Source organism: Engraulis encrasicolus, chromosome 22, assembly GCF_034702125.1.
Source record: "Engraulis encrasicolus isolate BLACKSEA-1 chromosome 22, IST_EnEncr_1.0, whole genome shotgun sequence".
In the NCBI taxonomy this organism is placed as follows: Eukaryota; Metazoa; Chordata; class Actinopteri; order Clupeiformes; family Engraulidae; genus Engraulis; species Engraulis encrasicolus.
The window spans coordinates 35,376,842-35,389,341 of NC_085878.1; the positions used below are offsets into that span (position 1 = coordinate 35,376,842).

General features: G+C 42.8%; 1 protein-coding gene across 3 annotated transcripts in view; it reads left to right on the top strand.

Moving 5' to 3' along the window:
* Window positions 1-12,500, top strand: part of spon1a (spondin 1a) — a 163,773-nt gene that overhangs the window by 43,930 nt on the left and 107,343 nt on the right. For all 3 annotated transcript variants that reach the window (XM_063189021.1, XM_063189022.1, XM_063189023.1), the window contains exon 6: window positions 7,226-7,374. In XM_063189021.1, coding sequence (XP_063045091.1) covers window positions 7,226-7,374 — 149 coding nt within the window. The remainder of the gene's footprint in view (window positions 1-7,225; window positions 7,375-12,500) is intronic.

The following is a 12,500-nucleotide window of genomic DNA, read 5'->3' on the forward strand; positions in this document are numbered from 1 at the left end:
CTGCTTTTTGCTGTGTATTGAATGTGAACAATGCCACACCGCATGTTGTGCACCAGAACAAATTGAAGCTTACATGACAGCTGGATGCAACGCAGGGTTAAAAATAAAGAAGGGTTTTTTCTGTCCTTGTTGAAATATCCTTTTATTGGATGAGGGCAGAGAAAGGACAGAGAGAAAGAGAAGGTAGAGGAAGACAGTGACAGTGAGAGAGAGAGAGAGACAGAGCGATAGGGAGGGATGGAGGTACACAGAGCGAGTGAGAGAGATGAAGGGGAAAAATGAAATGAAAGAGATAGACCAAGAGAGATCAAGATTAAGGGAGAGGACATAGAGAGAGAGAGAGAGAGAGAGAGAGAGAGAGAGAGAGAGAGAGAGAGAGAGAGAGAGAGAGAGAGAGAGAGAGAGAGAGAGCAAAGGGATTCATGAGAGAATGACAGACAGAGCTAAAAAGAGCTGTAGAAGGGGGGATAGCTGAGTTTGGCAGAAAAATATGAAAATAAGCATTGGAACATCAGAGCACGCTGGGATGCGAGATGGGGTGCAGGTCTGTGGGATTGTAAGGGATTAACCTCGCTGGGGGACTGTGGGGGTAAGCAGTCCGCTCTGAAGATGTGTGTGTGTGTGTGTGTGTGTGTGTGTGTGTGTGTGTGTGTGTGTGTGTGTGTGTGTGTGTGTGTGTGTGTGTGTGTGTGTGTGTGTGTATGTGTGTGTGTGCCTATGTGTGTGTGTGTGTGTGTGTGTGTGTGTGTGTGTGTGTGTGTGTGTGTGTGTGTGTGTACAGTCCGTCACGCTGCAGAAATGGTGTAAATTGCTGAAGGAAATGAGATTGGGAAGGTTTCTCACAAAGGACGCCTGGAGGTCCACCTGACAGCAGAACAATTTTGTCCCGAACACAATATCACTTCTTTTGCAGTGACCTTTCCTCTCATTCCAATTTTGCGGGAGGATTCTCAGACTCTGAGCACCAGAGTGTCCTTAAAATATTCTTTGAGTTTGTGTGGAAAGTAGGTAAATGTATCACATTTTAGATATAAGAACATTAAAAGCCATATCTTTAGCATCGACTTTCATCCACTGTAACATTAGGTAACCATGTGCAGTTTTGGTATTTAGGTATTTCATGCCGGTAGGAACAACATAATTGATCCATACAGAACTCAAGTCACTATTGATATTCACCTTGATACTCGCCTGTAACATTAGTTAACCGTGTGCAGTTTTGGTACGTGGCTCTTGCTCTTCAAAGGTATTTCTCTTTGATGCCGGTAGGAACAGCGTTTAATTGATCCATACAAGGCCCAAAGCCATTATTAATATTCACCTTGCCTTTCGCAATAAATCGCTCCCCCATGACTTTGCCATCAGGATGTCTGTCACTGTCATCAGCAGACCAATTATCAATCCCCGGAGCAGCTGTAATTGCTGGAGTCACATCTTCCATTGATTTTTTTGTTGTTGCAGCACAGAGGTCTTTTTTTCCCCCAGGTCATGTGTCAGAGGTTGACGAATCATTTCTCCTCTTAAGCAGATGAACTGGCCTCCGTGCCTACACTGTAAAAGTCTATGTACCACCGGTATATAGGAGGCATTAGATTGGCCGACGCTGCTGAAGTAGCAGGGGGATCTAACGGACTGTGTGACTAATGTAGGGAGACAGCGGCAGACAATCCTGGAAATTGGCTCTCAAGAGAAGCGGGAGAAGAGAGACAGCAAAAAAGGCTTAAGGAAGGGAAGAAGAGGCAGCTCTTTGTTGGAAATGTATAGAATCAAGAACGGTAAATACTGGCTCATTTTGTCAAATGACCTCTACCGTATGTGTGATACAGTATACAGCAGGGGTACTCAATTAAAAGTCCCAGAGGGCCAGTTTTTCAAAATTCCTCCCAATAAAGGGCCTGGCAGGGCCAACACGAGCCCCCCCGAATAATAAATAAAAATAAATAAAATAAAATAAAACATGATAAGTCCTTTGTAAGCACAATACACACGCACTCACACCCACAGCAGATATTTAGTTTCTAGTGACAGGATGGGAGAACATTTCTCTCATAAAGGGCCTGCATTGTGGGGTGAGGTGCCTGCCTTGCTCTCATTGCCACCCACCCTTCAGTATTTTTTTTAAATGACATAAGATTATCTGATAGCCTATATTTGCAGACTGCGTTCATAAAGATTTATTTCTTAGTGAGAAAACCAATAAGCCTGAAGATAACACTTTTCAAACACATGTTGCTTATTATGACTTTGTTTATGCAGCTCTCACATGCATGAGAATCAGAGGCAATAATGGACCCAAAGAGGACACATAGATAGGAGAACACCAGGTTTTGTCAACAAGAAAATGGCACATTTGATGCCATGTTGATTAAATGCAAAAGCCAATAATAAATTGTCAAGTTGCTCATAACTTTGTTTGCAGTCTTATGAGGGTCTTTGCATTCCAAACGAACTATTTGGGGACTGCAGGGGTGATAGTGAAAAAAAATCCTGAGCCTGAACTGTTTTCCTGGTCGGGGAGGGGGGGCCGGGGGACGACGGGACATACTGCATATGAGACGTAATGTAGGCCTTATTATTATTCAAACACATTATTCAAACATTTAAGATAATGTTTTCATTTTTGCATTATTTATATAGTGTTATTCACGAAAACACAGATCATTTCCCTGTTGGTAGGCTACAGCACTTGGCTGAAAGAAACTGACCACCACGTTCAATTCTAGCTGTAAAAACGAATACCAACGTATGCAGTTAGAAATGCATTCTAGGCTTGTGATGTTGCTCTAAAGTTATTGAGGTGGGTATTGAACCAATGCAACATTTCAACACCAGAATGCATTTCTGAAAACATGGTGCATATTTTACCACATTGAATTAACTGAAAGCTACATATGTAGCAGCCATACCAAGACAGGTCAGTAGGAGGCAATACTACTCCAAAGTACAGTAACTACACTCTGTCCAAAATAGAGGAGGTGATTACAAATTAATTGAGCAATACTTTTAAATGACATGACATTTGCTGCAAGCTGATAAGTTTCATTTTCATTGGGACATTGCTCATATAACTTGTATAGGCTACTGGACATACGTTTAGATAGCCTACTCGTGGCCCCATGGTCTACCTATAACCACAGATTGTTTAAGGGCTGTGCTATAACCCCTATAACGCCCTTGAATTACCGGTACATGATATTTAGGGCACAAGCGCATGATTGGCTACATGCAGGCCCACGTTCACATCGCATATTTCGACTCCACGGATGACAGAACCAGTGGTTATTACGGACAGCAGGACAGTATAGCCTGTGTGACTACTGCGCGACTTTCGCATTGGGTTGTAGTCAATTAAAATACATGAAAATCACTCGCGTGTACACACACCCATTACAATGTACGAGTTGAAAAGATAACAGAAAGCAACAAAAACAAAGACAGGACCGAATTAAGCTACATGAAAATAGCACAGGGCGTGAAGATAAGATGAACATTCACTGCATGTCTAGGTGACACCGTGGTGGCCACATGAACGCAAGCCAAGTATTTGAAGTTCACGAGAGTCTGATATTGATAATTGCACCCTGCCCGAGAGTAGGGATTAAGTAGCCCCAGAGCGTGCAGACAATACAACCTGTGCATCGTGCGTGGAATAACTGGATTCGATTACGCAGAAGGGCTACGACAGGGAGCGCGCGAGAGAGAAAGGCTGTGTGAACCTGTGCGAGGCTGTTTGGGGGTTTTCACAGAGCGCGTTGGTTTAGTCAGCATAACTAATATAAACATCTCCCTGAAATCAGTTTGACACGTGGTTTGTCAGGAATGACGCAAAACACCATCCCTCAATCAACAGTAGACAAAAATCCACGAACTCAGCTCACACTAGCCTACAAGGGGTGTAGGCTAACTAGGCTTGCCAAACATTAGCGATCAAGGCATTCCATTGTCATTTGGACATGTCGCAATGGTAGCCGCTATTCCAATGCAGACCACATTTACGCACTACACCTAGAAAAAAAGTATCATGACGGGCATAGCATAGCCTACCGTTTTGAGCATACAGACTTTTTTTTGAAAGAACGTCCATCTCCATCAAAGTTTGTCAACATTGCGCAGTCATTTAGCGCACATAAATGAGGAAAATAGACGAACCTATTTCAAACATATACTCTCACTGAGCCCGTTTATGCGCATCAATAAGCCGTTTATGGTCAGGTTTTTGGAGTAACCTGCGCAAGGCAAAATCATTCGGGCCCAAGCCAACATGCCACAGTGGGCAAATTAATAACTAAATGGCCTTACCTTCAAACGTTTTCTTGATCACAGAATTTCACTAGTATTCCACTGACATCCACACGGTTCAACACACCCATCACAACTAGCAAGCCATGTGGATTTGTGCTAACAATAGTTGCTAATTTTTATCGGAATCCAAATGGTCTAGACTTGGCCTATAGTAGGGTAGACTGAGTACAGTTGGGTACACTTTTATTTTTGTCCCCTTCCACGCAGAAATTAGACTATTAAAAGGTCCTGAAAAGAAAGTTGTTTTGGACAGAACATATTTTCAGGATGTGGGCAAATATATAATCAAGGAATTATATCTCTAGGATGTTTAATGTTTATGTAATTAATCAAACAAAAAAGGTGCACTTTTGTCCAAACTGTACCCTAGCTGAAAAACGGTGGGGTACAGTTGAGACATAGCAGAGTACAGTTGAGACACCATTCTAATCAATGGGAGGTAATAGCCATGGGAGCTAATAGCATGGCCGATAGAAAAATACTGTACTCAACTGTACCCGTTAGCATCTTTACATTGGTTTTACATAGTGAAATTAGCATTACAGGCTAGCGTCTAAACTGTCCCCTTCTGGCCAGATCACACATTGATAAAGATTTTAAAATGGTTTTAACTGTTATGATGTCAGGAAATATGTCTGCTTTTAGAGCACATATCATGGCTTGCAATCATGTAACTTATATCAAGAGGATAACTACTGGTCATTAGATATTTATTGTTGAAGGACCCTGGTGAAGTAAATCTGACCTGTCGAAAACAGCATTTTCCCAATATCTTTGGATCTGCGTTCTGTGCTGGTTTCAAATTTCCCATGATTTAAGAGGACATCGATGCGCATGTCCACAGCAAAAATTAGATCAGAGTTACGTTGTTACATAGATATATTTGGTTTGTCTCAACTGTACTCTGTACTCAACTGTACTCAGTCTACCCTACTTTCTTCCGTTTCTTCAGTATAACGAGATGCCATTTTTGGATTTGCCTCCGTCGACAGTGAAAATATCTGAGAAGGGTAACCAGTAGGGGCCTAGAACTCTCTTTACTGTGCATACTGACAGCCAATCTACTTCTCCTTTCACTAGAACTAGAAGACTGCCGCCAGTGATGTGGTGAGTGACTCAAGAGCAAGACGTAACAAATTGATACATTTTTCAGTAAGATGTCGGGATGATACAATTATGGGCTGCTGCTCATTTGGGTTCCTTTCGCGTCTCTTACAACAGGCTGTTGCGCGCTCATTTATTTTCACCATACATTAATGAAGGCCTACGCGATCGTTTATTATTTTATTAATATTGGGGAAATTATTATTTTATTTTTTTCTACAGCCACGCTACGCCGGATTTCCGGCGCGGCGCCGGACTGCTATCACCCCTGGGACTGTTTAAAACTGTGAAAAGTTTATTAAGCAATTCGTTTTTAATAGGCTACCAATAGTTAGCTGCCAGCAGAGTTCAAACACAGTTTGCCTTCATTTGTGTTAGCAACTAGCTACAGCTACAGCTAAACCAATTCGAAGTCCTAACACACTGTTTGCAATCAAATGTGGACCATTACTTTCAAAAACGATGCATAGAGAACTTTGTGAATAATTTATTTACAGGCTCTGATACAGTCCTTCCCTTGTAGTCTACTCTACCTCACAACCTCAAATGCCAGCGTCGTAGGTGCTTCTGTCCGGAGCCTGCAGTGACTGACACAAAGAGGGAGAAACTGCCTGAGGGGGCGGGGCACGGCACGCTTCTTCATTGCGTCTGTGGCGCGATTTCAAAATAAGAGCCGACAGCGCGATCGGACCAAAAAAAAAAAAAAAAACATTTTTTTTTATTTTTTTTTTATTTTTCAAAATTATTCGAGAGCCAAAAATAGATGCCCCGCGAGCCACAAATGGCTCGCGAGCCGCTATTTGAGTATGGGGGGTATACAGCATTTATGCCAAAGTGACTGTGTTGGCCAACCCAAAAGTTGTCGATCCCATAACCTATTGTTGCAGACAATTGATTTAGACAATTAATTATGGAAATCTACTGTGTGCCATCTTAAAACTGGTGATTTGATTTATTATAGCTGAATAAGTGAAGGGCAGTCAGCAACAACATACAGATTGTACATTTTGAAGCTGTGCCTCTAAACACAGACTACAGATAACCAGTAAATACTGCATATGGTTGTTGGTCAAGTTGGGTCAACATACCGTATGAAAGATTGTAGACAACACCAGAAACAGAGCTACTGCTGGTGACCTTGGCCAAAAGTGGAGAGAGTGAGAAAAGTGCCACACATACTCAACAAGTTTCAATGAGTATTTATGAAACTGATAACATTTTGTGACAATGATAATCTATGCAGTTGGCCTTTGGGATGAAGTCACACAGGTACTGCCAGGCAAATGTTTTAAAGGTATAACTCAATAGGAAGTCTCAGCAAAAATGTACAACAAAAAAACTTCAAAAACACAAGAAAGACCACAAACGAGAAAACCTGTGAGAGAGAAACTGTGGAAAACTTTAGACTTAACTTAAGAAACACATGTAGTGCCCAGGGGCCATTCACGGCTCGGTTAACTCACTGGCTAACTGTGACACAGTAGTAAAGTAGCAGAGAAACACAAAGGCTGCAACACAAGTGATTAAATGTGTAACAAGAAGCAAGTGAGGACAAAACAAAGGAACAACAAAGAGAAGAAAGACTGCCACGGGGAAGATGAGGTACAGGTGCAGGGATCCAAAGGCGGAAGCTTTTTCAACACAAGAAAAGTTCAAAACTAAATTGAAGACAACAATACAAGAAACAAGGAAACAATTCACAAACAATGACAACATGACAATAATTTTCAATACTTGTACTGTACTGTACGAGGTGAACACCAAGACTTTGTGTTGTTTTTTAGCTTCAAGCGTGTAACGACCTTTTCTGTTATTGCAGGACGTGCCAACCACTGGTCTGCGCTCATTGGAGGCTCCCACTCGAAGAACTACGTGCTGTGGGAATATGGAGGCTTCGCCAGTGACGGGGTGAAGCAGGTGGCTGAGCTGGGCTCTCCTGTCAAGATGGAGGAAGAGATTCGCAAAAAGGTAAGAGTGGTGGCGTGGTACCCCACTGCTTTTTGCACACCACCCACCCGCTGTGCTTCAGATAGCATGCTTTAGTGTTAGCTCACACTCACACACCAGTTCAGCCCAGCTCAGTTCGATTGTGCTGATAGCTCTGTGGTATTCCTGAGCTGTGTTGATGGTTTCCATGAGTTTCCGTTACCGCCATTTCGTTGTGCTTCAATACATCCCTTTATAAACAGCACAGTAAGCGTATGATAAACACTGCCTATGCACACCACATGCTGTGGTTTTGAATATCATGGTTGAGCGGCACTTCTTCGCCTACATTAAGCAAACATAATGAGATTTGTGTTTCTGCTAGATGACACATAATGTATCTAGAAATGCACGGAACTTCTGATACTTTTAAAGTGTGAACTCATACCAAACTCATCTCTTTCCAAATGAGAGAATATTAATGCTGTAAAATCAGCCTGAACTAATCTCTTTCACATGAGAGAATAATTTCTAATGTGAAAATCAAAACAACCTCATTTCACACGCAAATGAAAGAATACTCACGGTGTAAAAATGTAACCAAACTCATTTCCTGCTAATGAGCGAGCGAGCGCGCCGACAGTGACAGGTGCAGACGTGGGCTTGTGTGGGAATATTGTCTCCTGTTGCGTTGCTGTTCAGACTTAATGTCAAGCGTGTCTACACCCCTCGTTCTAACAAGGCTTTGGCAGCAAGTCTCAAATAAACACACACACACCCACACACGAACACAAATGCACGTGCACGCACGCACGGCATGCACGCACGGCGCGCACACACACACACACACACACACACACACACACACACACACACACACACACACACACACACACACACACACACACACACACACACACACACACACACACACACACACACACACACACACACACACACACACCAGTCAGTCGCACCTGCAGCAGCAGCAGTAGCAGCAGCAGCAGCAGGAATAGCAGCAGTTCCAGACTTTGTACTGATTTAACACTAATCCCCTCCCTGGAAATTGGCTATGGCAATATCCCTTTTGTCCTTGGAGGAGTCCGATAAGAATAATAATGGAAAATTATAGGCAGGTTCCATGCGGAGAAAAAGATTGATAAAATTGCGCTGAAAAGGCACAGTGAGGCCATAATATTACTTTTCCTGCTGTAGCTGGGTAATTACACGGTCATGGGACGGGGGGCTGGTCCGGTGGATAAGCCTAGCCAAGGGGTGTGTGTGTGTGTGTGTGTGTGTGTGTGTGTGTGTGTGTGTGTGTGTGTGTGTGTGTGTGTGTGTGTGTGTGTGTGTGTGCGTGTGTGTGTGTGCGTGTGTGTGTGTGTGTCTGTGCATACCTGCATCCATGTGTGTGTGTGTGTGTGTGTGTGTGTGTGTGTGTGTGTGTGTGTGTGTGTGTGTGTGTGTGTGTGTGTGTGTGTGTGTGTGTGTGTGTGTGTGTGTGTGTGTGTTGGTCCGACTCTTCTGTGCTGTGCCTTGCTGTGCTTGGTTGGCTCCATGTGGGCCCAGTTGATTCCTGTCAGGGCTCAAGGGTGTGCAACTCTTTCGCTTTTTTGGGGGGGACGGGAAGGCTTATTTCAGAGGACAAGCTGAGGCAAAAAGCGAGTGAGGAGGTTTTTTTGTTTGGGGAACGCTAAAGATATGGAGTCCTCCTCATGGTGTGTGCTTACCACTTACGGTCACAACTTAATTACTGCCGAACAAATTTTGCAACTGCAGACTTTACAGAGTGTGCTGCTGCTGCTGCTACTGCTGACATGGAAATCTCCTGACAAACATTCTTTCGCTCTCTCCATCTTTGTCCTTCTCAGTCTGTCTCTGTCTCTCCCTCTCGCCACTCACCCCAAAAACTTTTTTCCCTCTTTCATCCCTCGTTCATCCCCCATGTTTATTCCTCCGGTCTCTCCCCTGCTGTTGATCAGTTGGTTCTCGTGCTGTGGGCTTGTTGAGCAGATGTTTCCATGGAGGGCTTATTGAAAAGTGGCCGAGACGCCGAGCGGAGAATCCCAGACCATAATGAGCACATCACAGACATCAGCGACCGTGTGAAACACACGCACGCACGCACGCACGCACACACACACACAACCACACACGGATCATAATGAACAGACACATCACAGACATCAGTGACCTTGTGCTCGAGGAGCCTGTTAGCAGAGTGTTATCTCATCTCCCCCCTCCTCAGTGTCCTCTTTTGCACTCACTCTCTTTATATCCCACACTCTGACCCAAAGTTGCACAGTTGCACAGTTGCACAGACACAGACACGCACGCACGCACGCACGCACGCACGCACGCACGCACGCACGCACGCACGCACGCACGCACGCACGCACGCACGCACACACCCACATTCTTCTCTCTCTCTCTCTCTCTCTCTCTCTCTCTCTCTCTCTCTCTCTCTCTCTCTCTCTCTCTCTCTCTCTCTCTCTCTCTCTCTCTCTGTGTCACACACACGCACACACACACACACACACTCACAAACACACACACACACACACGCACACTACACTACACTCCACTACACTGATACTACACAATGCATCCCCTCTGGCAGACTTAGACAGTCTGAATTCAAAGCATTAACATTTGCACACAAGATAAGAGGCTCGCGTCTGACAAGGATGTCAGCCATTATGCAACCTTGATGTCCTGATGTATGATACAGAGACGCACCGTCACCGTAGGCCGTCATTGACACTAATGCAGATAATCGCGTACGCATTACGGTACTTGGCTACAGTATGCAGTCAGTGGAGTGAAGAACGACTCAGCAGCCTGGATGCTGGATCTGGAGTTTGGATAAGAGGGGGAGGGCCGCTGGGGTGCTCATTGAGAAGCACAGATATAGATCGAGTCAGTGGGGCCCGATAGCTGGAGCTGCTACATCCTGAACTTCATCACCTACCCACCCCCCACCCACACACACACACACACACACACACACACACACACACACACACACACACACGGTTTCAGCCACCCCCACCACCACCACCACCACCTCCAGCTCAGTTGGGCTTTATAGCTGGAGCTATACACACACACGCACACACACACACACGCACACACACACACACACACACACACACACACACACACACACACACACACACACACACACACACACACACACACACACACACACACACACACACACACACACACACACACACACACACACACTTTCAGCCACTTCCACCCCCTCCACCACCAGCAGCTCTGTGGGACTTAATAGCTGGAACTTCTACATCCTAAACAGCACACAGACACAGGGGTAGATGACGGATAGGCAGCAAAAAATTTTTTTTTCACAAAACATTGTTTATGAGGGAAAAAAGTATATGTCTACGTAGTGCAGCAATTAATCTTTCAAAAAATCCAAGTGGTCACAATGTTGGTCTATTCATTGATTATTTATTTACGTTGATAAAGCAATTTGCTGAAAATATGTCCTTTGGTGTGACGTTAAGAAATAAATATATTAAGTAATGTAGAAATGGCTTGATGGAGTTTTATGAAAATTGTTACACTCTTCATATTTATTGCAAAGTCTTAATTTAATGAGAAATTACCATTTAAGTATTTTTTTCCCATTAGATGTGAGATTATAAGAAACCTTCGAGGAAAAACAGGGATATCTTTCTTTTAAATGTTCAAAATTGTCCGAATTTATACTAACTTTTCAGGGACGATAATTTGTTCTTCCCTAAAGCAATATTCAGTGTTTATCAAACATATTGTTTAGCTCAAACAAATATTTGAGCGTTTAAAACATGTCACACCGTAGGACATTCATGTCACGCTAAAGGACAGAAATGCAAAACTGAGCCTGAAACAAATATATCAACATGATTATTTTGTCTTTTGATCATAATATAATGTTGTAGTCAATATGGACCTACACTTTACACTTCTAAGTCTTTGAATCGTCGATTATCAGCCTATCGTAACTCTTAATGACAGCCATGCGGTCATTGAATGTAACCTGCAGAGCTCATAAGACTCATACTGAAGGGTGACCTTGGCATGACCATCACACTTTTATAGGTATGCTATGACTGTCACACCATTGAACCTGTAGTGTGTAGTGGCCAGTGCCTGTTTGGTATCTCAAGCTGGACAGCACATCTATGCTGTATATTGAGCTCTCCACAGCATACTTTATTCATCTATACTCCTCTATATACTCTCTCACTGATCTTTCCTTCACTGTTACCGTTATATTTTATGGTTTCAAAGCACCATTAATGACATTTTATATCATTTGACAGTATCTAAAATCAACAGCAAATATTCATCAACAATGCATCAAAGTATAAATTCCAATGGCCAATAAAGGAATAAGTAATTTGAATACACAATATTTATCTAGTCAAACAACAACAACAACAAAAAATGTACTACCAGTTGTTTTAAAAGCTATTTCTCAAATATCTAGTCCATTGGTGTGACCTGTTTGTCCTTCCTTTGGTGTGATACTCCAAAGTGTCACACCATAGGACTTTTACCATCACACCATAGGACTTTTACCATCACACCATAGGACTTTTGAGCTTTTGAGTTAATTTAAAGCCATGTCGTTGCCAACTGAAATACAATTTCATGTTTAGTAAGATGCATTTTCATACATCTACATAAGAAAAAAATATGAAAAATATACACTATTGTCAAAATGTATTTTATGGCTGTCACACCAAAGGACTACAAAACTAATACATCTTGTGATAGCAAAACATAATTGATTGACTGAAGAACTCTGAGAGAAAGATCTAAAATCCAACCTTGCCATTGGCTTCTTAAGGGTCTAAAGTCACAATTTATGTACCGCTGGAGCTTCAACAATAGATAACTATCCACAGAATTAACCAAGAATATGATGTCACACCACAGGACATTGTTTTCTGTGACAAAGTTTCATAAGTCCATACGGTCTCAAAAAAATTAAAAATTAAGCATTGCCACTTGCTAAAATAGACACCTTGAAAAACATGCCAGGGTTGTTTAGACAAATGACTGAGCTTTGATTATTTATTTAAAAATGTTTTAATATGGAGAACCAGGCTTGCCTCAGTCACACCATAGGACAAATGTGACATTTGACT